Below are 25,272 nucleotides of genomic sequence, written 5' to 3'. Positions count from 1 at the left end.
AGGTGGGGGTCCCAGCACCAACAGAGAGTTGTCCGACTCCTTACCAGGCAGGCTAATACCAGACCAGTGTAATGAGCCTCCTTGATTTGCATAGAGGAAACTAAAATTTGTGGGGGCATGAAGACCAACAACAGTGTCCACAGCAGTTATACAAATGACAGTTTAATAAACAAATATTACAATTAACAGATCAATAAACATCAGGACTTCATTCACCCAAAAAAACTTTGGCTTTTCCTGTTGGCTAATAAAGATCCTTCTGCTTTGACTGCTTCAGTTGTTTCAGCAAAGTCTGAAGTCACCAAATTCTTTCCAAATAATCCAAGTTGTGCTCATGTTCCTTTGATGATGTTCAAAGCGTTACCACAGGAAGTACCATGGAGAGTCTTTTTCAATCCACCGTATTTCCCTGGTTGGTGATGGTTCTTCGTTTCCACTTGCTCCTCCAACCTTGGACCGTTCTTGACTGTGGGACCTGCAGCCTCAGTAACATCTTCTCCCTCAGTGTCTTGTTGATATCAGTCAAAACTGTTCAGCTGTACATTCACTCTGGCTGGTCTGCCAGGTCGTTCTGCTCAAAGTACCTGCAGGTCCAAAAAAAAGCAGTTAATGAGTTTGACTGAATAAATACAAATCATAAGCACAAGCAAGTTAATCTAATGCTGTTCATTTCTAATCGTATGCGAAGGTCTGGGCTCCTCAGGGAGAATCTGTATGATGAGTGGGAAAGCAAGCTTTCTTCTAATGTTGTACTTTATTTTACTCTATTATGCTGTGCACTAAAAAATATATTGATTGTGGCATACATAACTGTTAAAGTGCCCTACTAAATCAATGTAAAACCCACTTAAGCTGCAGCTAGGAGTCTTTCTATTCATGATCTAGAAATGTCACTCACTAATTCAGCAATTCTCTGATATGTCATGGATTTTTATTTACTAACAAATTGTTAGCAGCTGAGCTTACATTCATTTAACTCTTAATATAAAACTGTATGATGCTAGTAAATTGAAACAGATCTGCTCTGAGCCGAGGAGAAAACTTTTCTTGTATCCTACAAGTTTTATCCAATGAGGAGAGAGAACGGCATGAAGGGCTGTGTGTGCAGCCAAGGGATGCGCGTGAATGTGGTGACGTAGGGACGAGGACCAATAGATCCATGACGAGGGCGGGGGCTGCTAACTCCATCGGCTGACAAGAAGTTAGCCAAAACGACCGGATCACTTACTTCTGCTTTAATATTGCCAAGCATGCAAGCAAGTCTGTTTTATAAATTATTAAGTATTTGGCAGATACCTGGCAACAAGACAGATGAGCAGGTTGAGAGCAGGTAGTTTCTCATCCTCCTGACTCTCCTGTGGAACCATGAAAGCAGGACAGATGCTCAGGTTTAATGCATTGCAAATACAGTTTTTTTTTATACATTACTACTGCAGTTATCCTTGTGATCATGTAACCACGGTGGTAAAGTAACATGGGTTAGAGGACAGTCTTACCAGCGTGCTGCGGAGCTGGGCACATCTCCTGGCCAGCTGCCTGATGGAGGAGTGGGCTTCAGGCAGTAGAGGCTTCTCCAGACAGGCCAACAAAGCATACAACCAGCGACCCTGGAACAAATCCATTTTATCATGAGCATGTGAGCAAAGCTTTCTGCCAACAGCAAAATACAATGTGATTGTAGTTTTGGATGTAGAAGGAAGCAGCAAACAATTGAAGAATCATCCAAACTCACCAACTGTGGAACAAAATCTTGCTCCTCAAACCAACTAATGAGAATTTCCAACACCGTCAGCACTGTGGACTAAGGAGGAAAAAGTACTAATCAGTGAGTGTGAAATCATGTATAGTAACAACAATCTAAATGTGTGAGTGTGAATGTGGGGGGTTATTTACCTGGTTGAGTCTGCTAACAATGCTTAGGAAGGGAGGGAAGCCAACCTGAACAGAGACATGCTATAATCAATATAAAGTCCCATTTAAGGCACACATTTGTTCAACAGTCTGGTGTCTTCATTTAAATTGGAGGAGGAAAGGTTAATGATATAAGAGAAAGTGACTGGCAGCTAAATGCATGGTGCATTAGAGTCGTCAAACAAACCCAGTCATACAACCTTGCTGTAGTCCAGTGCTGGTTCTGATTCTGCATCTGGGTCTGCATCTGTTCCCAGGTAGACCTTCTCCCCTAAACAAAACCTCTTCCAGGCCTCCTCATCCGTTAGCTTTGGCTGTGAAACACACACACACACACACACACGATGAATGGACGCAGTTAGAAATACAGAGTGAATTTTGCCACTTTGCCGTCTCCTCACCATCTGCACGTTGTCATCCAGAGTCTGTCCGCTCCAGTGTTGCCTGTTCTTTGTGATCCTCTGGAAGCAAAATGCACAACAGAATCATTTTAAAGTGAAAACATCATGATAGTAAATCTGTACACACAGTACCAGTGTTTGCCCTTTTCATTTGAGCCAAAAACCTTTGCAACATACTACCAAACAAAACAATGACTGTGTCAGGGAGTGTTCATTTTGTCACACAAATTAATCCTTTTAGTACAACTGAGTTGTCAGTCTACAGAAATTGTAATTGGTGATGTTACAAATATATACAAATTGAGAATTTATTTTTGTTTCATCCTCTGAACCGGATGATTCAAGACATTTACACAAAAGATTTGGATTTGGAAATTGTTCTGCGTTTCCTTGTACCTGTCTGACATCTGAGAATATACCAACTTGTTGCTGCTGCCAACTTAGACTGGGGCAGAAACCCCTGGGGGCAGCTTCACAACCTGCCACCTAAAACACGTAAGAAACAGTTGTTAGATACTCAGAGGGATAGAATGACTTATCTTATACGTCAAGCAGGCAGACTACTAAAATAATATTTGGATTTTAATTATGCATTCACAAAACAATGTTTCTAAGTTCAACTTAGTTCAACATAGTATCTTCACACAGCATTTATAGAATCTGTGATGTCCATCCTTTCATTGGCTTTTGTAAAACCTTTTTTTAATGCAATTACAGACCTCAACATGTACATTTACTCACTGATGCATTCACTGTTTGTTTCTTCTTCAGTTTCTTGGGGTCAATCTGAGCAACCACCACCTCTGGACACAGTGATGCCTCCAACCTGGTGAAAAGAAACCAATATTTCAGGACAAACATTCTGCTAAGAGAAGATATTACACAGTAAGTATACAAGTGACTAAAGGTTTTGACAAACTGGCACTGGCACAGGGAAAACACACATTTTTCTTTGAAACAAATTGAAAATAACAAGATTATTTGACATCCACCCTTCAGCTAACTATTTGTTGTTCCTCTCCCTCTGTCCTGATAATCTTCTGATTTCATTAGGCTACATCTTGCATACATTCAAAGCACAAAACATCCCCTGAAGTGAGCCTCCTTTGTCTTTGAAAGTTTAATTTCTTCTTGGATCTAATGCTACTAACCAAAAAAAGCGCTACTTTTTTCTCCATTTTCTCAATCAGGTTAGGGTTTTATGTTTTTCCCCCCAAAAGTAGGGTCTTCCAGACCTTCATCCATTAACATCACTTTGATTCAGAAAGGATTGGACACTGTTGTACCTTCACCTACAGTAGGAGGTCATCTTGCGAGTTATAGGCCTACATTTTCTCTTGGTTCCTTTTATATTTATCACCCCCACTGTCCCTGTCTGTGCTTAATCTGGGGTTGATTTTTCATTAGTTGCGTTAGGGGCTGCTGTCACAGAAACGTCAAACTGTTTGGAGATGCTTGTGTTGCCATTCTTAGCAATTATTTTTCTTCCTCATCTCAGATCTCGGTCTCTAATCTATTCTGTCTATGTTCACGTGCACACTAGGATGGATGATTGATTATGAGATCAAGGACACCTGTCATTCTGACGACTGTTTCAAATCGTGATACAGTCCAGCTAACTTACTCATCACCACGTCTAAGGCATTAATGATTTTCTTCAAGAGGCTCTTTGGGTTAAGGCTTTAGGTCTTTTCACAGGCTACGTGTTTTACTCTCAAGCAAACCAAAGGGATGCAGCAGGTGTGCGTGACAGAGACTTATTTCAGTGAGGTTCACATCTCACTGAAACAACACAAATAAGTTACTTGATGAATTTGTTGGTAAGCACTCCTCTACTGTGACTTTACAATCCACTCCGTTCACAGTATTCCTGGTCTCATCCGTGGAGCTCACGAACGAACCAGTAGACCCACACTCATCCTCTCCCGTCTAAAGGGTAGGCTGTGTGTGTGTGTGTGTGTGTGTGTGTGTGTGTGTGTGTGTGTGTGTGTGTGTGTGTGTGTGTGTGTGTGTGTGTGTGTGTGTGTGTGTGTGTGTGTGTGTGTGTGTGTGTGTGTGTGTGTGTGTGTGTGTGTGTGGTGGACTCACTGGACTTGTCGCAGGTACTCCTGGGGGTTTCTCGGTGGTCCCTTCAGGTCCACGTCCGCTGAACTGGCTTCAAACTCAACGGGCAGCAGCCTCGGCATTAAGTCCTCCACGTCTGACTTCATTTTGTATGTTAACTAGTTTCTATAAGACGCCTGAGGTAGGAGGAGGTTGGCGGCTGTTACACAGCCTCAAATGTCATTAAAAGCGTCCTGGACGATCACAACAACGACTTCTTCACGTACATTCAAGCCAAAGCACAACTACTCACAACGTAGGCCGCCATCTTGCTTGTGCACGCACGCTGAGCGTGTGACGTAGTCTTTGTGCGCGGTGCTGGTTGTCATGGTGATGCACGCCGCACGTGTTGTCAGTTTTTCAGGTAAAAGCAAAGTCCTTAAAGTGCGAAGTCCACAAAACGAGTAGGTTTTTGGTTGGACATCTGCTTTATCAGCCGCCTCGTTTGTTTATTCATTTCTCAGTAAAGTTAAATTGCAGATTTTCTCCTCTGACATTAAACTCCAAAGTAGAGAAAAAAAAAACTTCTGATTATTTGATAATACTTTATATTGCAAGAGACTCCTGCATGTTAATGATTATCCTCATGCTAGCTTTATATCTTATCTCAGCTGTTACCACTGAGTCTTCGGGACAGCAGCAGCTTAGAGGCAATGTCCACTTGACAGCACAGCCAGCTGCAGTTATTTCCCCCCAATATGGACATTTTCTCCTGATACACTCCTGTCAAAACACCAAGAATGGCTGTTCCACAGGTTTACGGATTCCTGCGGATTACTAGCATAGTTTTCGTGATTTTTCCTCACATAAACCTGGGATTGTTGTCTGACTTCAAGATCTGTGGAGACCCTGCATGTGAGAGTAAGTCAATTCAATTTTATATAAGCTGAACATGAAATATTTTGGTCTTTTCAAATAGCCTATATCTTTATGAGAATAGTGTTTTTCTTTAATCTCTCACTCCATTATTTATTCCAATCCCTTTCTTTGTGTCTGTACCACCATGACATTATCTGTCTCTGTGTGTTTGTGTTTATGTAAAGGCATGTTTAGCAGGGTGCAGGCCATCAGGGACCACAATGGCAAGGACTGCCGTTTCCTGAGCTTCAGACGAGGAGACACCATTTTTGTTTACCACAAGCTGACTGGAAAGAGGGAAGACCTCTGGGCAGGCTCTGTATGTCTTCTTTTCCATCTGTCTATCAGTCTGTCTTCCTCTGGCTTTAGAGCACAATATAGGCTACAACAACACTCCCAGCTCAAGCAGTCTTCAGTAGGCCTACTACAGGGTCTAGATTAAAGAGATGACTCTTGATTATAATACAAATAGTTGGTTAGCAATGAGTGGCTGAGTCATGTTAATACTATAGCAGCTTGTAACATTGTCCCAGATAAAGACAATGACCTTTGTCGTTACATTTAAAGATATAATTATCAACTATAAAACAATGAGTGGATACTTATTACCACTACTTTTGATTTAACAATGAAACTGAAATGCTTTTACTGATAAGATTAAACAATGACCCATTTGACCATGTGGTGTTTTATTTTCTTCTGATTTCAGATTGACAAACAGTTTGGATATTTCCCAAAGGATGCTGTGGAAGAGGAGGAGGTTCTTGCAACCATGGAGAAAGTAGTGGAAACACAGGTAAATGAGCTTTGATACAAAACATAATACCTTTACCATGTTATAAATTAGTAGAAAGTATAATGCATTTATAATCTATGTTTTTGATCCATTCTGTCTTACAACACATGAATAAACTATTAACCCTCTATTGCATAGTGTTGCCATATGGCAACAATTACTTTATCTTCATTTTTCTAAAAAGCTATGATATTTTTTTTGGTTTTTATAGTTAGGTGTGAAAAGGGGGCTTTTACTTTGAAGGACATCCTGTTTGGCAGTCCCTTTTGCTCATGGACACTTGCCATGTAAACATCATTGTGTGGGGCTCCCGAAGACTGTCTTTTATTCAGAATTTTGGAATATTTTCATCGGATAAAAAATTGAAATCACTATCTGGGGAAAGTAAACTTTATTTTTTTAACATTTAATTCAGTTTTGATGTAATAGTATTTTTGTAATATGCTAAAATACATTTGTTGCCATATGGCAACAGTATGCAAATATGGAAAATTCCTGGTGCATTCAACCCATTGACTTACATAGCATAAACCTACCCTGAGACTATGTTTACAACCTTTTCTTATATTTTAAAGGTAAAAATATTATATTTTTTCATATTTTGTGATTAAAGGTATTTTGTAACATATTATCTAAATGGACTTGCACTTATATATTCTAGATAACTGAATGAAATGAAATAAAATGAGTGATTCAATGTACTTCATTGAGACGGGTTCCATGTTCCAGGTTCTCAGACATTTTAGATGACTGTTGAAATTATACAATGTTTTTATTGTATAAATGTTTGTTTGTTAGTTTTGGTTGAGTATGAGATGGATTTGTTGAGTGTTGCTTTAAATAAAATTAGTTTTTGGCCAAAAATGTTGATTTTATGGGACTTTCCACGATTGCATATTGTTGCCATATGGCAACAATTTACCAACGACCCCCCCTTTACAAAAAATTTAAGATTTTTTTTAATATTTCTGTTATTTAGACAATTTTAAGTAATAAAAACATGCAAAACATTTTTTACCACGCCTTAGTAATATTTCATGCAATAGAGGGTTAAGTACAGCATAAAGACTGTTGTTAAACAACATAAAGAGGTTTGTGATTGTTGATTTAATGTTATATAAATTCATCCTCATTCAGAAATCTGATTTCTTCTGTATGGATGAGTCCGGATATCCTATTGACTCCAGTGATCTGGACAATGATGATGAAAATGGGGATGATAAAATCCAAATCCAAGAGTCAGAGTCCACCCAAACCATCCTACACGCCGACAACATGAATGCTGAAACATCAGCAGATCCCCCTGCAGAGGTACCAGTTTCAGCAGAGCAACCTGGCAGCACAACAACAGGAGGTGAAAACAGAAACACTGGTGATGCTGCTGCCGGGACTCAGGAGGAAACACAAGAGAATCCTGCAGCTCCGAACGAGCAAGGTGGGTCTCCCTCCTCTTCCTGGCTTGGTTCGTCAGTGACAGGATGGTTACATCTGGGAAGAGAGGAAGAGTCTGGCAATTTGGCCGAAGAGGCAACAGAAGGTGAGAGAAAAGAAACACAAGGCACATCCTCTTTAACTTCATCTGTGACAGGATGGTTAGGTCTGGGAAAAGAGGAAGAACTTGCCAGTTTGGATGAAGAAATGAAAGAGGGTGAGACAAAAGAAGCACAATCCAAACCTTCTTTAACTTCATCTGTGACAGGATGGTTAGGTCTGGGAAAAGAGGAAGAGTCTGACAGTTTGGATGAAGAAATGAAAGAGGGTGAGAGAAAAGAAACACAAGGTACATCCTCTTTAACTTCATCTATGACAGGATGGTTAGGTCTGGGAAAAGAGGAAGAGTCTGACTGTTTGGATGAAGAAATGAAAGAAGGTGAGATAAAAGAAGCACAATCCAAACCTTCTTTAACTTCATCTGTGACAGGATGGCTGGGGTTTGGAGGAGAGGGAGCATCTGATGATGCTGTGAAAAATAAAGAAGGTGTCATAGAAAATGACGATTCTTACACTTCAACCATGACCGGGTGGCTTGGCTTTGGAGGAGAAACAAAAACTGATTCTGCTAACGATGGAGGAGAAGAAATGGAGGAAGGAACCGAGGCACAAGTGTTCAGGAGCAGAAGGATGTCTTTGGACTTAGAGGGCAGCCAGTTACATGAAGAAGAGCAGGAAGAGATTGGGACACTGGAGTGGCTTGGAAACGCACTGTCAGGTGGCAGGAAGGATCAGGAGGATGTCTTACCTGCTGACGCCGCATCCAAGGTTGATGAAAAAGAAACTTCTCCTCAGATCAAGGTAGAGGAAAAGTCCCAGACTGAAGGTGAAATGATGGATGAGGATAGATCTGCTGCAGTGGAAGATGAAGAGCATCATGAGCCCAAATCAACAGTAAATGAATCAATCAGTCCTGAGTTTAGTTCTGTGGATTTCAATTCAGACCCAACTGGACAACCTGTAAGTAAGGCAGGGAGTGGAGTTGATGCTGGGGCTGAAATCATGTCCAGTGAAAATGGTGATGCCAATCATGAGGGTGAGGGGAAAAGTAAAGATGTTCTTCATGGAGAAACTGATGAATCAGCAGGAGAGAGTACAAGAACACATGCTGACAGCTCTGATAAGCTTGCTGTGGCTGATAAAATCGTAGGAACAGAGGCAGAGAATATTGAGTTAAAGGGGGAGGGAGATGTTGAGGGTGTTGACACTAATAAAACTACTGAGAGTCTGATTGAGAAGAATTCAGGGGAGGACAGAGAAACAGCTTCCTCTATTGAGAACACAATAGCGGGAAACAACAGAGATCAGGAATCTGTGTCTCCGCAGACAAAAATTGAAGATGATGCAAAACTACAAGAGACAGAAAACAACCGTGAAGCTCAAACTGAAAGACAGTTTACAACTGAAAGTGTCCTTAAGGCAGCTACTGAGTCAGACAAAGAAAGTAAGATGGAAAAGACTGAGGAGTCACAAGAGGAAAAGCAGAAGACAGAGGTGAAGCAAAGTGAAGAAGAGGATGGATTAAAGGTGGAGGAAGAGATACAGGAAGAGAAACAGCAGGGAATGAAGGAGGAAAAACAAGATGAAGCAGGGGTGTTAACAGAAAAGGAGAAGCTGCAAGTAGAGGAGAAGATACCTGAAGAGGGGAAGAGGGTAAAGGAAGAGGAAAAGCATTGGGAAATTGAGGGGATAAAAGAAGAAGAGAAACAGGAAGTGGTGGAGGAGTTAAAGGAAGAAGGAGAAAGAGGGGAGGTAGAAGAAGTGAAAAAAGAGAAGATGCAGGAAGAGGTGGAGATATTGATGCAAGAAGAGAAAAGAGAAGAGGTGCAGACTGAGGATGAGAAGAAGCCAGAGGAAGAGGAGGTGTTGAAGGAGATTGTAGATAGAGAGGAGGTGAAGGAGATAAAAGAAGAGAGGGATGAGGTCAAGGTATTGGAGGAAGAGGAGAAAAGAGAGGAAGTGGAGATAAAAGAAGAGAAGAAGCAGGAGGAGGTGGAGATACTGAAGGAGGACGTGGAGATAAAAGAAGAGAAGGAGGAGGTCAAGGTTTTTAAGGAACAAGAGAAAGTGGAGGAGGTGAATGAAGAAAAGAATGAGCAGGTGGAGATGGAGGTGAAAGAGCAGGTGGATGTATTGAAGGAAGAAGTAAAAAGAGAGGAGGTGGAGATAAAAGAAGAGAAGAAGGAGGACGAGGTGGAGGTTTTGAAGGAGGCAGAGAAAACAGAGGAGGTGAAGGAGATAAAAGAAGACAAGAAGCAAGAGGAGGTGGAGATAATGAAGAAAGAGGAGAAAGGAGAGGAGGTGGAGATAAAAGAAAAGGGGGAGGTTGAGGTTTCGAAGGAACAAGAGAAAATGGAGGAGGTAAATGAAGAAACTAAGGAGTGGGTGGAGATGGAGATGAAAGAGCAGGTGGAGGTATTGAAGGAAGAAGTAAAAAGAGAGGAGGTGGAGAAAAAAGAAGAGAAGAAGCAGGAAGAGGTTGAGGTTTTTAAGAAAGAGGAGGTGGAGATAAAAGAAAAGAAAGATAAGGTTGAGGTTTTGAAGGCACAAGAGAACATTGAGGAGATAAATGAAGAAAAGGAGGAGCAGGTGGAGATGGAGGTGAAAGAGCAGGTAGAGGTATTCAAGAGAGAAGTAAAAAGAGAGGAGGTGGAGATAAATGGAGAGAAGAAGCAGGAAGAGGTGGAGGTTTTGAAGGAGGCAGAGAAAACAGAGGAGGTGAAGGAGATAAAAGAAGACAAGAAGCAAGAGGAGGTGGAGATAGTGAAGATAGAGGAGAAAAGAGAGGAGGTGGAGATAAAAGAAGAGAAGCAGGAGGAGGTGGTGGAGAAGGTGGCAGAGAAAAAAGAGGAGGTGGAGATAATGGAAGGGAAGAAGCAGGAAAACATGGGGGTATTAAGGGAAGAGAAAAGAGAGGAGATGATGGAGATAGAAGAGAAGCAGGAGGAGGTGGAGGTTTTAAGGGAAGAGGGGAAAAGAGAGGAAGAGGAGATGAAAGATGGGAAAAGGCAGGAAGAGGTAGAGCTATTGAAGGAAGACAAGAAAAGAGAGGAGGTAATAGAAGAGAAGAAGGAGCAGGTGGAAGGGTTGAAGGAAGAAGAGAACCAGGGGGAGACAGAAGAGGTGAAGGATGGAGAACCTCAGGAGAATGAGTTGAAGGAAGAAAAGAAAAATGTGGAAATTGAAGAGAAACAGGTGCAGTCGTCTCATGTAGAGGAGCAGATGAACAACAACCTGAGGGACATCAGCAGTGAGAAAGAGGAGAGAGAGAAAGAGGAAAGAGAGAAAGAGGAGGAGGTCAAGGTGGAGGAAAAGCTGACTGAGGAAGCGCAGCAGGTGAACAATGACGAGGACAGCGGGAGTAGCAAAGACCTTAAGCGTCCAAATGAGATTTGTCCTCCAGTCACTGACAATCAATCAGTGAGAGACGGGGATGAAAACATCTCTGAGGACAGATCGATCGCAACAGATAAAGGGATAATCCAAACAGGAAATCAGAATGACAGGACAGGAGAGGTTAAGACCACACCTGCTGATGGTGGAGACGCTGACCAGACTCAACTCACCGATCTGTCCCATTCAGGTAAGAATGGCCGCCACGATCGGCCTAATGACACGTTACTTGGTCAGACCGCTGAGAACAGACAAGATGGTGAGTTGCGTCCAGGTGAAGTACAGACCTCCGACCTCTCTGGTGATGATACCGTTGGTGGAGAATCCAGGAGAGAGGGAGGACCTGAGGTTTCATCTACATCTGATGGGTCTGTTGAAAGCCAGGCTGTGGTCTCTGGACAAACTGTGCCACATCCTCTTGGATCTTCACTCCCATCTGACCATCTCAATGAAAGAAGAGCAGAGACTGTAAATGGAGGAGCATTTGGTCTTTTCAAAAACGCCTTTAACCTTTTCAGTGAAGCACCTACCACTGAAACAGAGGACTCCATTGATTCTGCCCTAAATGTGGATACTGAAATAATTGAGACGTCTCAACCACCGACCTCTCTGACCCCTGAACATGAACTGGACTCCACGGCTGATTTGAGTCAGATTTATAATCCAGATTTGCAAACGGACTCTCCTGTCACCATTCCCACGGAGCAGCCACAACAACCTCCGTCCTTTGCCGAAATCCAGACATCAACTCCATCCTATTCTCAGCCCCAATCTCCGTCTCCAAACAAAGAACCCCCCGTCCAAATAAAAACCCTCTACAAAAACCTGCCTGCCTCTTTGACTACAGATGAGACAATGATTTTGATGGAGCTCTTTGGCCAGAACAAGCTGCAGTTTTTGGATTTCATGTTGGAAAGCTCAGAAACTGCGACTGAAGATCCCGATAATGATGAATCTATACTGTCAGACATAGAAAGACTTTTGCATTATCACAGGGAGACGCTGGCACCTCCCAGCATGAATCCTGCAGAAGCATCGCAGGACATGGAAAAGACTAGAACACTCCTTTCTCTTCAGAAACTAGAGATGCTGATTACAAGAGTGAGAAAAACATTCAACACAGGAAATACAGACACTAGTAAAGAAAAGCATGAAGGTATTTGGCCTATGTTGCATCAATGATCATGGCTGATTATTATTATTATTCACAGTTGATTAAATCATTTTAATGTGGTTTTGACTTGCATTTGTCTAAATCTGAATGTATGCATTTCCAAACGATCTTTTCATAGGCCTGGATAGCGACATCCATAGAAATGAAAGGCTGGTCGTGGAAAATGATGGACAAAAGCACGGAAAAGAGAGGGAAACTGTGGAGGACATGATAAAGGACGAAGGACATGATGGAGAAAGTGTGCCCCCTGCCTCCCTTCCTCACAGTCAGCCAGGATCACCACAGCCACCGGAGGGTATGGATGACTCACGTATCTACATGGATTAAAGAGGATTTAAAGATTTTGAAAGAAAGATAAATGACATACAAGAAGCACTGCTACTTGACCTGCATCCTCAGTCTTCAACACACAACCTGGAACATTATGACTGTAGTGTTTATTTACAATAATTTACACTTGTATCATTTACCAAACACATACAAACATTGGATTGAATTACAGAGGGGGAGCTTTAAATCTGAATGTCGTAATGTTCTGTGTCACTCTCACTTCAGATGTAATGAAGAATGTCCTGGACTTCGTCCACCAGATCACTGAGCAATCAACTGCTCATTTTGCTGCAGTGAGGGAGTTCATCTGGATTACTGTCGAGGTAGGAGTTCACCATTAGGTATCAATTCATGGAGGCCAAATGTGAGTTGTATTATCATGACACCCAAGCCAAATGGGTGTGTAATATTATTATGGCTAGTTGTACTGTAGTATCAGTGGTGAAGTCTGTAGAGAATATTGACACTTTACAACTACTTTATTTCCTTGATTGTCCATACATTTGCTGTCTACCATCATTACACACAATGCACAAATATTATAATTTTCAGAGGATTGTCTTTGCAAACAAGAAGTATAATAGTAATAGTAGTATAATAGTGTGTTAAATCCTAATAAAACACTTTACAATGCATATGAGGGCTCCTTTCAGCACTTGCAGTGCAACTCATTAATCACAGGTGAAAAGGGCTAAAAGTTGAATGAAAAACGCTCATAGATCTTTTTGTATAGGCAGCTTGATTCCACTTTGATCTAGACCAGAGTGAGCAACCTTTACTGTACAAGGGCCATTTGTTCTTTTAAGTGTGTACAAACAGCGAGGTACTGGTTCTTTAAGATAGTGAACTTGTGACATGTCAACCTGACTCTCCCCCTGGCATTCACTTTAGCCTACGTCTCAGCTGTCCCGGTGGTTTGGCTCTGTCAACATCACTCACATTCTTTAGTGCTGGTCGGTCTATATTAGCCTACACACGTTGAACAAGCTTTGGTCGACCTACTCTGAATGAAGACAAATCGTTTCAAACATTTTGGAAGGATTAATAATTATCTCGTCTCAAATGGACGAAAATGAAGCCAGTTTGGTGAGTAGAACCAAAAACCTCTGAGAGCCTGTAGGAGTCAAGTCCTCACCTGTGTCCGACTTGTGGCTGTGGCTGTTACTCAAAGCAGGTGACACCTACAGTCTATGGGTGACACATGGTCATACGCTTATTGAGGAAGAGGATTCTTTTTTATATAATTACATGTTGAGTTTGAGTTTATTATATGAGTTAGGAAGAGGTTCACTAAGAAAAGAAATATTCAGAATACCATAATGATTTTTAAAACACCTGTTTCTTACGGTGTCACTTTGAAAGTCTTCCGTGCCAGTGTGGCATTTTACAATTGGTGACGTTGCGAACGAACCATTCGCAGCAGCGGGGGTGTTTTAACATACAACTCAATTCATACGAACACACAAAAATGTTTATATGACATGTTATTATTAATATATATTATAATTAACGTATTGTAGTTGTCTCGTGCAATTAGCCTATTTTAAAGTTGTTACGATAAATTTTAAGAGATATTCAATACGCCCCCCCCCCCTATTACGTGAGCAGGATGTGGTCTACTCTTGAACGTCGGTTGTTGTGAGTAGGATGTGAAATCGCCGCTAGCCCGGTTGACGGCTCCAGTCCCTGTCCCTGATGTTGGTTAAAAAATAAAATAAAAATAAAATAAGGAAACTATCAGCCGAATGAAATTACGGACATGGCGGCGCATTCGGCAAGTGAGCAGTTGGCCAGCAAAGCGGTCGACTTCCAGGCGACAGCGGAGGCTTACTACAGCATCGCCGTGGAGAAAGTGAAGGATGTACGTTATGTGGCAGGTTTCGTTAGCATTTCCCAACTAGCATCCACAGCTGAATCAACGTAATGAGCTGTCATGTGTTTGAAGACAGCACAGCAGCTTTGTAGCTAAATGTTATAATTATGGACTACTCGTTTTTGACCTATTGTGTCCTACCAATGTTACCAAGCAGCTGTCAACACTATTTTGTCTGTTTGTTTTTTACATGATTTTCCATATGTATTTGTCGTGGCTCACAGTGTTAGCTGGTCATAAGTTATCAAGCTAATGATACTAACATTTGTTCCGCTTTTCGAGTGGTGTCCTCCTTTTTACCTTTTCCAAATATTTTTGAGCGAAGGTGGCTTTAATTGTTTGTTTTCCCTGATAACACATAAATACGCTACTGCTACCAGTTACCTCTAACAGCTGTGTAGTAAATGTGCAAGTCTGTAAGGTATTAACATACATGTGTTCATACTGCAACTAATGAATGGTGTACTGAGGATTTTCTTTTAAATAAGGTCCTCACATAGATGTAAGAAACAATTCAGAAAACAAACTGCCTATTAGGAAGTTGAATGGTGTTGTGTTAGTGTCAATAGTGTTATGTACCGAGTAGAAATGGTTTGAGGAGTAGTCATCCAGTGGTTGAATACAAGATCTAATGTCCACAATGAATAAACCACTGTGCACACTATGCTGACTAGAAAAGGAGTGAACCAAGTTAATCATATTTTGTCTGTGTATTTCCAGTGGTGTTCATTGACATCAACTGTAATAATCCACTCTTTTTCCTTTTTTCTTTGTCCAGGTTGTATCATCGCTGCCTGATGACATTAGACCCGGGCCAGACCTGTACGGGGTGCCCTGGGAACCGGTCATTATCTCCAGTCTGGTGGGACTGGTGACAATGTTGTTGTTCACCTGTAGATGTTATAGCTCTGTGAGTACACATTTACATATGTACACATCAGCATCACATGTACGCATAATGATATCATGGGCTTATGGTTGAGCAGTAGTTGTATTGTTGGTTTAAAATATACATAGTTTTCTCGCAATCTGCCCATATGTTTACCCATCAGTCCTCTAAATGACCTCTTGTCCAACATTGTTTTCTGCTTATTTCTCAACAGGTCAAAAGCAGAATGTATCGAAGTATGTTCTTGTTACTTATTACGTCATATCTCATTCTTTCAACTCATAAGAATTGTATAATACATCTGTAATCATGATATATATATAAACAAGAAACTCAGTAAAACAGTAACTGTGTTTCTTGCTTTTCAGGTAAAGAGCGGTGGATGGCTGAACAGGTTGCACAGTTGCTCGATGAGAAGTGTAAAGTCCTTGAAACCCTCAGTAAATGCCAAAAAGAGGTAGGCACCAAAGACATGGCCTGTCTCACTGACAGAGACTGGGCCTTTTCAGCTGAGGCCAAATAATACTGGGTTCTCATTTCTGTTGCCTAAAATGTCTGATTGAATGTCTGGAGATGCATTGTCTGATTCATGTCAACATTTAATATGTGATATTTCTTATTATGTGATATTTGTAGCACGATGACCTGGAGAACTCACTGAGGGACAGTGGTGTCTTGGCCCAAACTCAAAAAACAGAACATCTGGAGGTAAGGCAGGGAGAAATAAGAATTACATACATACTAATTACATACTGTCACAATGGGAAATGTATGTACGAAAAATGAAGGTGTGGGGAATATAAACAGAAAAATGTACAGTACATGTAAACATGTGTTTCAACTTCAGAAAAGTTGTTCACAATGTGTGGTCTGGAGGGCAGACACACTGCTTCGTATGACATATCCAACCATCTCTGGGTCTGATATCAGATTGATAAGCAATTCCCTTAACCATCATAAGGGCAGATGCAAGCTGGTTGTGGTTTGTTTTGAAAATTAGTCCTACATTTTTGTAGGTTCTGTCCATTTGCTTCAGCCACTTGTGTGTTTGGCTTCATGTTTTTTCCAAAGGAGATAAATGTAAAACCAAACTGCTTGATGATTACAGAGTCTAAGTTTCCAAAATGCTGTTGTTTGTAAAATTTGATTTATCTTTGTGATCCTCCTCCTCTGAACAACAAAACTGTATGTAAGATATAGTATTGGTAATATTATTGTTAATGCATTTTTGTCAATAGTGCCATCATGTGGCTTCAAAGGTCAATTTCAAAAATAAATCAGCCTCATCAATGGACTCCTGGACTCCTTTGAACCTGTTTCCTGAGCATATTTTCTTGTCTTGTTTTCCAAGGTCCAAGCAAAACAGCTAGAAATTGCTAAAAAGGAGCTGGAGAGGGATCTAGACCAACTGAAGGATCAGCTGGACCAGCAGAGAGAACACAGGATGGAGCAAGAAAGGAGGGTAAGAGGACACACTACACTATCAACAGTATCAGATTGTGAATTATGTTAATTGATGGGCTTGATAATGATGGAGTTGATTGTTTTTGTTTTTTTTCTTGTTTATCCCTTCAGATAGCAGCGCTTGAAGAGAACATGAAAACATTTGAGGAGGAAACCAAAGAACTCCAGTCACAGGAAGAGCAGGTGCAGCCACGTTTTCCTGCTTTCTTCCCTCTCTGTCATTTCTCATGTGCTGCTTCCTCTTCTAATTTTTTGTAGTGTTTGTATTTTCATATGACATAATAGCCGTACGCCTGTCTGTCTTTAGGCACAAACTACTCTAAAAGTGTATGGTATGAACAGTGACAGACTACAGAGGAACCTGGAAACAGCTGGAGAGGAGAACACACTGCTACAGGAGAGCAATGCTCAGGTGGGATGTTGAACATATACACACACACACAAAACATATGTATATAACTGTGTTTGGTATAGGGTGAGCAAAATTGAAATAGATTAATATTAATTTAACCTCTCTGCCCTTTTCTTCTCTGCAGTTGAGGCAGCAGGTGGAGGGATGGGCTGAGAGAGTGAGTGAGTTGGAGGCAGAGATGCGACGGTGTGAGGTTGCTCACAGCGGGATGCAGCAGGATGTGGCCAATAAGGATGAGCGTATAAAGGTATCGTTGGCTCTTATAATGAGTAAAACTGGGTTTCAAAGAGGCCTGGGCAATGAATCAATCACAACATAATATATAAGTGACTGACACATCAATTACAATAAACTAGTTGGATTGAAAATCCAATAACTTCGTCCCAACCTCTGTGGCTTACCAACAAACTGATATCAGAACACCACTGTGAAAAACCCAACCCAACTATAGTGTTTTGGACTTGGTTTTTATTACTTGACATGATTCATTGGATGAAAAGGTGGTTGACACCAAATATTTGTGTTCTTCCAGTCCTTGACAGACGGCCTGCTGAGGATGAAAGGTTGGGATTCAGATCTGGAAGAAGAGAAAGGTGAGAAAGGAGCAGAGAAGGAAACGTCTAATGGAAAGGAGGAGAATGGAGGCGGGGATGTAACGGACTCACAAGGCCATCTCCAGAAAGTCCAGAAACTTATTTATGCTGCTAAGGTATGTGACAAAAATAGACACAAACGGGCTGCTTTTGACGTAGAGCGGGTTGATAAGAATAGGACAATATTTTACACCTGCTAATATCCAGTGTGTTTTGTGTAGCTGAATGCAGACCTTAAATCAGTAGACGAAGACAAGGACAGGGTATTTGCCAAACTGAATGATGAAGTCAAAGCAAAAGAAGATCTACAAGGTGAGTCAGCTTCACTGATAATCAATAATCTGTGTAAACATTATCCTTGATGGTTTGTTACATGTCTTTGTTTTTTCCGGCAGTAAGCATCAAGGACCTGGAGAGCGAGAAGTTATCTCTGCAGTCAGATGCTGAGCACTACACAGATGAGGTAGCTGACCTCATCTTAATGTATTATTGTATCTTAATGGTCTCCTACATTAATTTACATTTGAACTAATACTTTGTATTATGCTCACATGCGCTTAGGTCCAACGATTACAGCAGAAACTCCAGATTATGACAGAAATGTACCAGGAAAATGAGCTCAAGCTGCACAGGTACAGACACCCAGAAAGATGACAGGTTTGAATTCAGTTGAATAAGCTGAACAACAGCTAATTTGGATGCTGATGTTTGTTTATCTGCAGACTGCTGACAGTGGAGGAGAAGGAGCGCCTGCAGAAAGAAGAGAAGTTAAATAAAGCAGACAAGAACATTGCATTGGCTATGGAGGAGCTCAACAACTACAGGTAGCTGCTTCTGCCAACTATTCCCAAACATCTCAACAGTATGTAATATCCCCAGAGCATTTGTAAGCATCAATGACATCATTGTGTTTCTACAGACAACGAGCAGGGGAGATGGAGGAGGAGCTGGACAAGACCAAACAGTCTTACCAGACCCAGATATCAGCGCATGAGAAGAAAGCTCACAATAACTGGGTTAGTAAAAGTCCACCTGAAATAAACAGAATGTTATGATGTATTTGGGGACTGGGTAAATGCATTTGTTTCTGTAAATATCTCTTAATCTTTAATACTATGACTATTCACATTACTTTAATAGTATATTCAAGCACACCGTATATTTGTATATGTGCACATACTGGCCCTCATTTATGAAACTTGCGTACACCAAAAAAATGGGTGTACACCAAATTCACCGCGAGGATCGGCATTTATCAATCTGAGCGTGAGCGTACGGTACGCACAAATCTCACGCCAGCTCTGACCAGGTGTACGCACATTTGGAACCAGCGTATAACATGCAGAAACGAGTGCTGCTGTGTCAGAATGATTATTAAACCATAGTCTAATAACGCAGCGATGTGGACCACATGTTGTTGTTGTTTATATTGATAAAAAGATAAAAAGTAGCCAAAAAAAGAGAAACGATACCAGCAAGTCCGTGTTGAAAATTTAACTCGACTTTTATTTTGAGCAACTGAGATGAATTAAAAACCACGGTGTGACAGATGCTCGTTAATCAGCTGTGTAAACAGAAACAGTCAATGACAGACAGACCTGTTATTGTAGATCACACACACAAACGTCCAACATCTCCTGCACCAGAGCATGACCGGACGGCTCCTCAGTCTCTCTCTCTACCGGACACCGGAGGGGGGGGGGGGCTCCGCTGCCTGTCCAGGTGCAGCTGATCTCCGCGGCGAAGTGTTTTTTTTTTTTTTTTTCCCCGTCACCGGGACCTGTCAGCGGGAGATCGAGCCGGTGTTTCACATCCCTCCATCAGCCGAACCATGCCAGCGGTGCTGATGGTCATAAAGTAGCGTTCGCAGCAGTAATATGCCTGTGATTTCTCCTCAATCACTTGTGTTTAGTAAATTGCAGGAGCATTTCATTAGATTGCTGGGTTTCCTGACGTGGTCGGTGACATGTGCGTCTGCAGCCTCCATCCACCGGGATGACGCTTAATCACAAAAACTATCAGTCTATCAATGTCCAGATATTTAATGTTGCCGCCCTCTCCCTGTTCAACGCGGTAACGCCAGTAAAGTCCCTCTTCTTGGCCGTCTTCCGTGTCTCCATGTCGTAAAAGGGGCAGGGCGACGCCTCTAAAGCAGGAATATATCGGGGCGTGACATTTAAATGACGCTCGTTTTCAGCCGCCGGATTTATCACCACCACGCCGGTTCTATGCCGAAATCAGCAGCGTACACGCTTTTAGTAAATCACACGTGACACTTGGCGTACACTGATATTTACACCAGAATCTACACCAGATCCTGCGCAAGTTTGATAAATGAGGGCCACTGTATGTCATGCCATATCTTGGCTTGATTTTCCAGCTCGCAGCCCGAGCAGCGGACAGAGATCTAGCAGACATCAGGAGAGAGAACGCCCTCCTAAGACAGAAGTAAGTACAACACTCAATTAAAAAATATGATATTTTCTGAGGCCTTTATACCTGTCCTTTGATATTTATGTTAATACATTTTACACATTTCGGTTCATAGGCAGCAAAAATGTTTTAAAAAGATTAACTTGAGGTTTGTTTATTTACAGGCTGACAGACACACAGTTCAAACTAGATGCCCTTGACAAAGACCCATATGCCTTAGATAGTCTGGCCAGACCATTGCCTTTCAGAGGTAAGCGCACACACACACATACACCAGTCATCATACACTACCTTGACTTTGGTCTCAATCAAACTCTATTTTACCTCAGCTGAAAGGTCACCGTATGGTCCCTCTCCCCTGGGACGACCAGCATCAGAAACCAGAGCTTTTCTGTCCCCTCCTACCCTGATGGACGGACCACCTGCTAGATTGTCTCCTAGAGGTATAAACACACTCACATGCACATGCACAAATGGCCATTCACATTAATTTACGCTCACCTACAACTATACACAAAACAAAATTCTCATCCACACACTTCTCTTATTGTATCTTCTCTGCTTTTTTATTGTCATTTTCTCCAAGTACCACATTTAGCTGAATAAACACATGTAGTTTTCATTGCAGTGCATTGGTAATTCAGTCCTACAAAAGTGTTACAGTGAACACAGGCAGCATGTTGTAGAGAAGCAGCTGGCTGCAGCATGATAAACTGCCAATGCTGAAACACATGTAGTAGCATGGTCTGTATGCTGGCATGCTGTTGGCACTTTGCAGAGTCCATGAGGCAAAGTCTGTAGAATATATGACAATGATGTGTCTTTGAAATTCTCAGTTCATTTTCATTGACATGGTACTCCTGTACTTTCTCTTTTTCCCTCTCACACTCATTCTGCCCTAATTGTCTTCAATCTGATATTTCATGGTTGGGCTCTTGGTTCCCTTTTCTCTTTGTCTTCTTCTATCCCTCTCTGCCTGTCTCTCACTTTCTCTGGTGCTCGTGAACATCTTCAATCTTCCCTGCGCTCCTCTCTCTTTTCTTCTTTCCCTTGTACTACGTCTTCATCCACAGTGGGCCGTGGTCCCATGGAGCCCCCAGGTGGCCAAGGGGAGATGGAGCGGAGTGGAGGTCCTCACTCAGACAGCGGCTCAATTTCACCTACATGGGAGAGAGATCGCAGGGGACCGCTGCCAGGGCCTCCAGGCCCCCCAGGGCCCCTAGGACCTCCAGGTGCGTGTGTGTATACGTAAGAAAATGAATAAGAGAGGTTGTAGCAGGACCACTACTTATTTTGTTGATGATGATTTTTTATCATATTTAACAAACATGTTTTATGTATTTCCCCATTTTTATTTTACACTAAGCAGGTAAGAGATCAACTCCCCAAAGAGCTATTACTTTGTTCATGCTATTTATTTATTTATTTTTTTAAAATGTTTTTATTTCATTGTCCTGTGAAAAGGAAAAGTAAGTTCTTTGAAGTTGACCTAAATAAAAACAATGCACTGTGCTGACAAAACTAGCGCTGAGTTGTGACTGCAAAGATGAAAATAAAATAACTCTATCCTGCTGATCCTGCACATCAAAGTGAGAATGAACCTCCAGGTTGCAGGAAGGAACATTTATTTATTTATTCAAGGCTTCACTATGTGACAGTTTGTGTCATGGACTGTGCATTGATAAATTATCTAATTGTGTGTAAATGCTTAATGTGTTGCAGCTCACTGAGACATATGTTCTGCAGGTGTTGTGTCTACACACTGTTTTGAAACCCAGAGGGTTTTTTCACAGAGAACATGTTGACTTGCTGCAGTCAATGCACAGGTGCAGCTAATGACATTAATTATGGCTCTGTTGCTATGACAGCAGGCCAGCATGCACAGCACTAGGTCCTGGACCAACAGAGCACAACCGTCGTTAAAGTTATTTGTTGCACCTGCATCAGCCAGCAGACAAAGCCATGCAGTGTGCATGTGAATGCTGAGTGCATGTTTACAGTGCATGTGGATTGTGTTGGAAAGTACAGATTGTTTATTAAGTACCATGATCATGTAATTCGTCACATGATCCTGAAATGGATGTCCAACAGACGTTCAACATCAGACACCTCACGTCCAGAGTCCACAATGTCACACTTCACTTACTTAATGGAGAAACCTCCAAAAATAGCTACATGATTTTTGTTGTTGGGGGAGCTGTTTCTATAATACTGACCCATCCTCATACATGTTGGTGTGTTCGTTCTTTCTCTCTCTCTCTTTTAGGCTATATGTTCCCAGAACCAGGAGGTCCATTGTACAGGAGACCTGGACCTCCTCCAGGACCTCTGGGCCATTTGCCCCCCCCTGGCTCCCTCCCACCTGGTCCTCCTCTTCCCCTTCCCAGGGGCTTTCCTCCCCCTGGCCCGCCAGGTCCTCCCCACCCTATGGACATGGCAGGTGAGTGACTGGAATTTGCACAATATCTTATCAAGGCTTCATTATGCTCCTATCTGTATAATTTTACTTTCTCATGTCACAGACGGCTCATACAGAGAAAACAGCCTTGGACCTGGTGAGCAGGAGCACAGAGAGGTAAGAGACAGAAGGCTCTGGAACCAATAAGAGTGGAGGTAGAGTCTTACCTGAGAACTGAAGCCTCTGTGACGTTCACCTTTTGTAACATGTATCACCAGCCTGCTCCGGGTGATCGAAGGACTCCCCCTGAAGCAGATCCAAGGATGGGAGGCCCACACCATCCAGCCCACATGGGCCCCATGGGCCCCATGGGCCCCATGGATGGTCCCTTTCCTCGAAGAGCACCTTATGGACCCCCGCCTCCTGACTTCTACCCTCCCAGGGGACCGGGTGGCCCCCCCATGAGGCCCAGTAAGTTGCAGCTCTCTTCATGGCACAAACCATCTCATCTCCAGGTTTCACTAGTGTGAACTGAACTCTGTGATTTCTGCTTTGCTTCCAGTGTGGGCCCCTCCGCCCCCGGGGGTGATGTTCCCTCCTCGTTTCCCTCCCGGTGGACCTCCTCTTCCTCCAGGTGGTCACCCTCACTATGCTCCCCCCATGCGGCCCCCTCCACCCGACGGCCTCCCACCCTCTTCGATGGGTCCTCCTCCCCAGCAGCCCCTGCCCTCCCCACCACACAGCCAGTCCCCAGAGGAGCACCGGATCTCACCTGAAGACGCCATTTGATCCTGACCAGGTTTCTACTTGAGCTGTGGGACGATGCATTTCTGGTTAAGATTCAACTCAGTGATGGATGGATCAATGGAGGGATGAAGGGCAGGTTGTATTTTCCACAAATTGCTGTAACATCTATTTATTAACCAGGATATATATTTCATGAATAGTGTTAGCAGACAGGAAACATCAGGCTTCACTAGCCTCTTGCTGTATGTCTTTCTCCTCCTGTCACATCCCTCGTTTCTCTCCGTCTTCTCGCTCTTTGTTAATCCTGCTTTCAGCTCCATCATCATCCAGCTACATTCCCTGTCAGGTAGTAGCCCTTGTTGCAGAGTCATGCTAACAGCACACAGCCTGATTCTTACCTGTATGTGGAGCTATTGCCACATGAACCAGAAACTCCTCGTGAGCTTGACACTGCCGGAAAGGTTTTAATGCGGCTTAGATTGAAATATGTGCATTTGCAGATGCTGCATGTGGTGGAGAGTGAAGTATTGTACGTATGGAATCAGAAAGAAAAACTATTTGGGAGGAAATACAGCTTTTTACACCTAAAACATATATTTTGTCATACCGACATTCTTGCCGTGGTCACTATTGAAATGGCCTTTTAGCATCTGTGCTGTTGTTTACCCAGATTCAGCTGCAGTTAAATCGGATCACACCAGGATCTGGAGGTGTGGTTGTTTTCTCTGTGACTGAGCTGAGTTGACCTCACACCCTCCTGGAAATTCCCTAGAGGTCAAATGAAACTGTTTTCTTCAAATGTAATTTAAGTGCAAGACTTAATTTCACAGATTTTCTCGCAGGATGTGGAGGATTCAGAGTTTTGATCATGTTACAATGACTTTACATATGGCTCATGCTTGAAAAGACTGTTTTTTTAGAAGACACTTGTGCTTTTGTAGCAGTCAGATGTGACTCATCCTGACAGTCACAGATTGGTGAATCAAGTGGACTGAAAGAGAGGCTGAAAACTCATGTGAATTTTGTAAAAAGTGATTATTAATAGATGAATAAAGACTTGTCAAATTGTCATTGTCTCCATATTTTCCTTATATATTGTATTTATTTATGTTCAGGTTATTTTGCATTGAATTGAACATCTGCCTTGACAAAAAAAAAAAACGCTGGAATGTGACAGGAAATTTGATCTGTTTTAATACAGTCATTGAGTCAATCATTCAGTTTCAGTATTAAATGTGCTTTAAATTATTGTAAACAAAATTATAAAACGTATAACAATTCATATGTAATAATACAGGACCAAACCAAACAGTGTCGTTTTAGACAAAAACATTTTTTTAAGTCAACAGGAAAAGAACATGAAAGTAAACACAACAATGTTATTAAAGGATAAGCAGGTGGGTTTAGTGTTTTCTAGTGCAGAGCATATGCACTCAAAACTCTCCCCTATGTCAGAAACATGACACTGTATTGAAGTGGCTACAAGTCTCAAAATTATTCCTCAGAAGTCAAATGAGGCCATTAGCCAAACTGATGATTGTAGTTTTCACTGCTTGGTGAATCACAGCTGCTGCTTTCAAGTGAACTTCACACTTTGTTGCCTTCATCATTAAAGCTTTTATTTTTGAAATGAGCAAAAAGCAAACAGCCCTTTTGATCGTATAACAGCAGCCTGGTTCTGGCTTCAAAAAGTTGTTCATAGAAGTTTATAATTGCATGTTGTCTCACCAGGGTTCATCTTGACTATATTTAATGTCACCATATTTAGATCTAGTCACATTAAGAGGCAAGTACATACATGAAGTGATATTTTTTTTTGATGTATCCACCTGTCACCTTTTAATGCCTCCTGTAGCCATGAAACAACTACAGGGATATGTGATGTGTCATGTCATTTATCACTGGCAGGTTTGTTTTAAATGTAAATTTAAAACAAGCAGTCAGAGTTATTGGAGAGATGTGGATGATGTGAAGTCTGATCTTCTAAAGGGGGAAATGCTCTGAAG

General features: G+C 41.9%; 2 protein-coding genes across 49 annotated transcripts; one reads left to right on the top strand and one right to left on the bottom strand.

Annotated features, from left to right (window-relative positions):
- Positions 1–90: 90 nt before the first annotated feature.
- gemin2 (gem (nuclear organelle) associated protein 2) lies at positions 91–4,709 on the bottom strand. Its single transcript, XM_085766596.1, has 10 exons — positions 4,401–4,709; positions 3,054–3,138; positions 2,709–2,798; positions 2,313–2,372; positions 2,112–2,225; positions 1,894–1,938; positions 1,733–1,801; positions 1,497–1,607; positions 1,297–1,355; positions 91–584 (listed from the first exon to the last, which is right to left on the bottom strand). Exons 1-10 carry the CDS (start codon positions 4,520–4,522, stop codon positions 545–547), a joined length of 795 nt encoding a protein of 264 aa, XP_085622722.1. The 5' UTR covers positions 4,523–4,709; the 3' UTR covers positions 91–544.
- A 58-nt stretch (positions 4,710–4,767) lies between these two features.
- On the top strand, positions 4,768–24,335 carry mia2 (MIA SH3 domain ER export factor 2). 48 transcript variants are annotated; one of them, XM_085766590.1, is made up of 31 exons: positions 4,768–5,276; positions 5,459–5,592; positions 5,983–6,069; positions 7,207–9,453; positions 9,517–9,552; positions 9,754–9,825; positions 10,243–12,109; positions 12,246–12,422; positions 12,683–12,780; positions 15,109–15,240; positions 15,434–15,455; positions 15,588–15,676; positions 15,856–15,927; positions 16,571–16,681; positions 16,795–16,866; positions 16,991–17,095; positions 17,220–17,342; positions 17,628–17,804; positions 17,910–18,000; positions 18,084–18,151; positions 18,250–18,320; positions 18,411–18,512; positions 18,608–18,704; positions 20,069–20,136; positions 20,286–20,371; positions 20,451–20,564; positions 21,195–21,353; positions 22,388–22,561; positions 22,644–22,696; positions 22,798–22,990; positions 23,082–24,335. In XM_085766590.1, exons 1-31 carry the CDS (start codon positions 5,156–5,158, stop codon positions 23,306–23,308), a joined length of 7,245 nt encoding a protein of 2,414 aa, XP_085622716.1. In that variant the 5' UTR covers positions 4,768–5,155; the 3' UTR covers positions 23,309–24,335. The 48 variants fall into 48 exon arrangements, with proteins under 48 accessions (XP_085622716.1, XP_085622703.1, XP_085622712.1 ...); XM_085766577.1 differs by having other exon boundaries at positions 9,754–9,861; positions 10,006–12,109; XM_085766586.1 differs by having other exon boundaries at positions 9,685–9,825.
- Positions 24,336–25,272: the final 937 nt, after the last annotated feature.

This window comes from Trachurus japonicus, chromosome 22 (assembly GCF_045865225.1).
Source record: "Trachurus japonicus isolate A0001 chromosome 22, Traja_1.0".
NCBI classification, from domain to species: domain Eukaryota; kingdom Metazoa; phylum Chordata; class Actinopteri; order Carangiformes; family Carangidae; genus Trachurus; species Trachurus japonicus.
The sequence above is the reverse complement of the archived record's forward strand: the minus strand, read 5'-3'. Positions and strand labels throughout refer to the sequence as shown.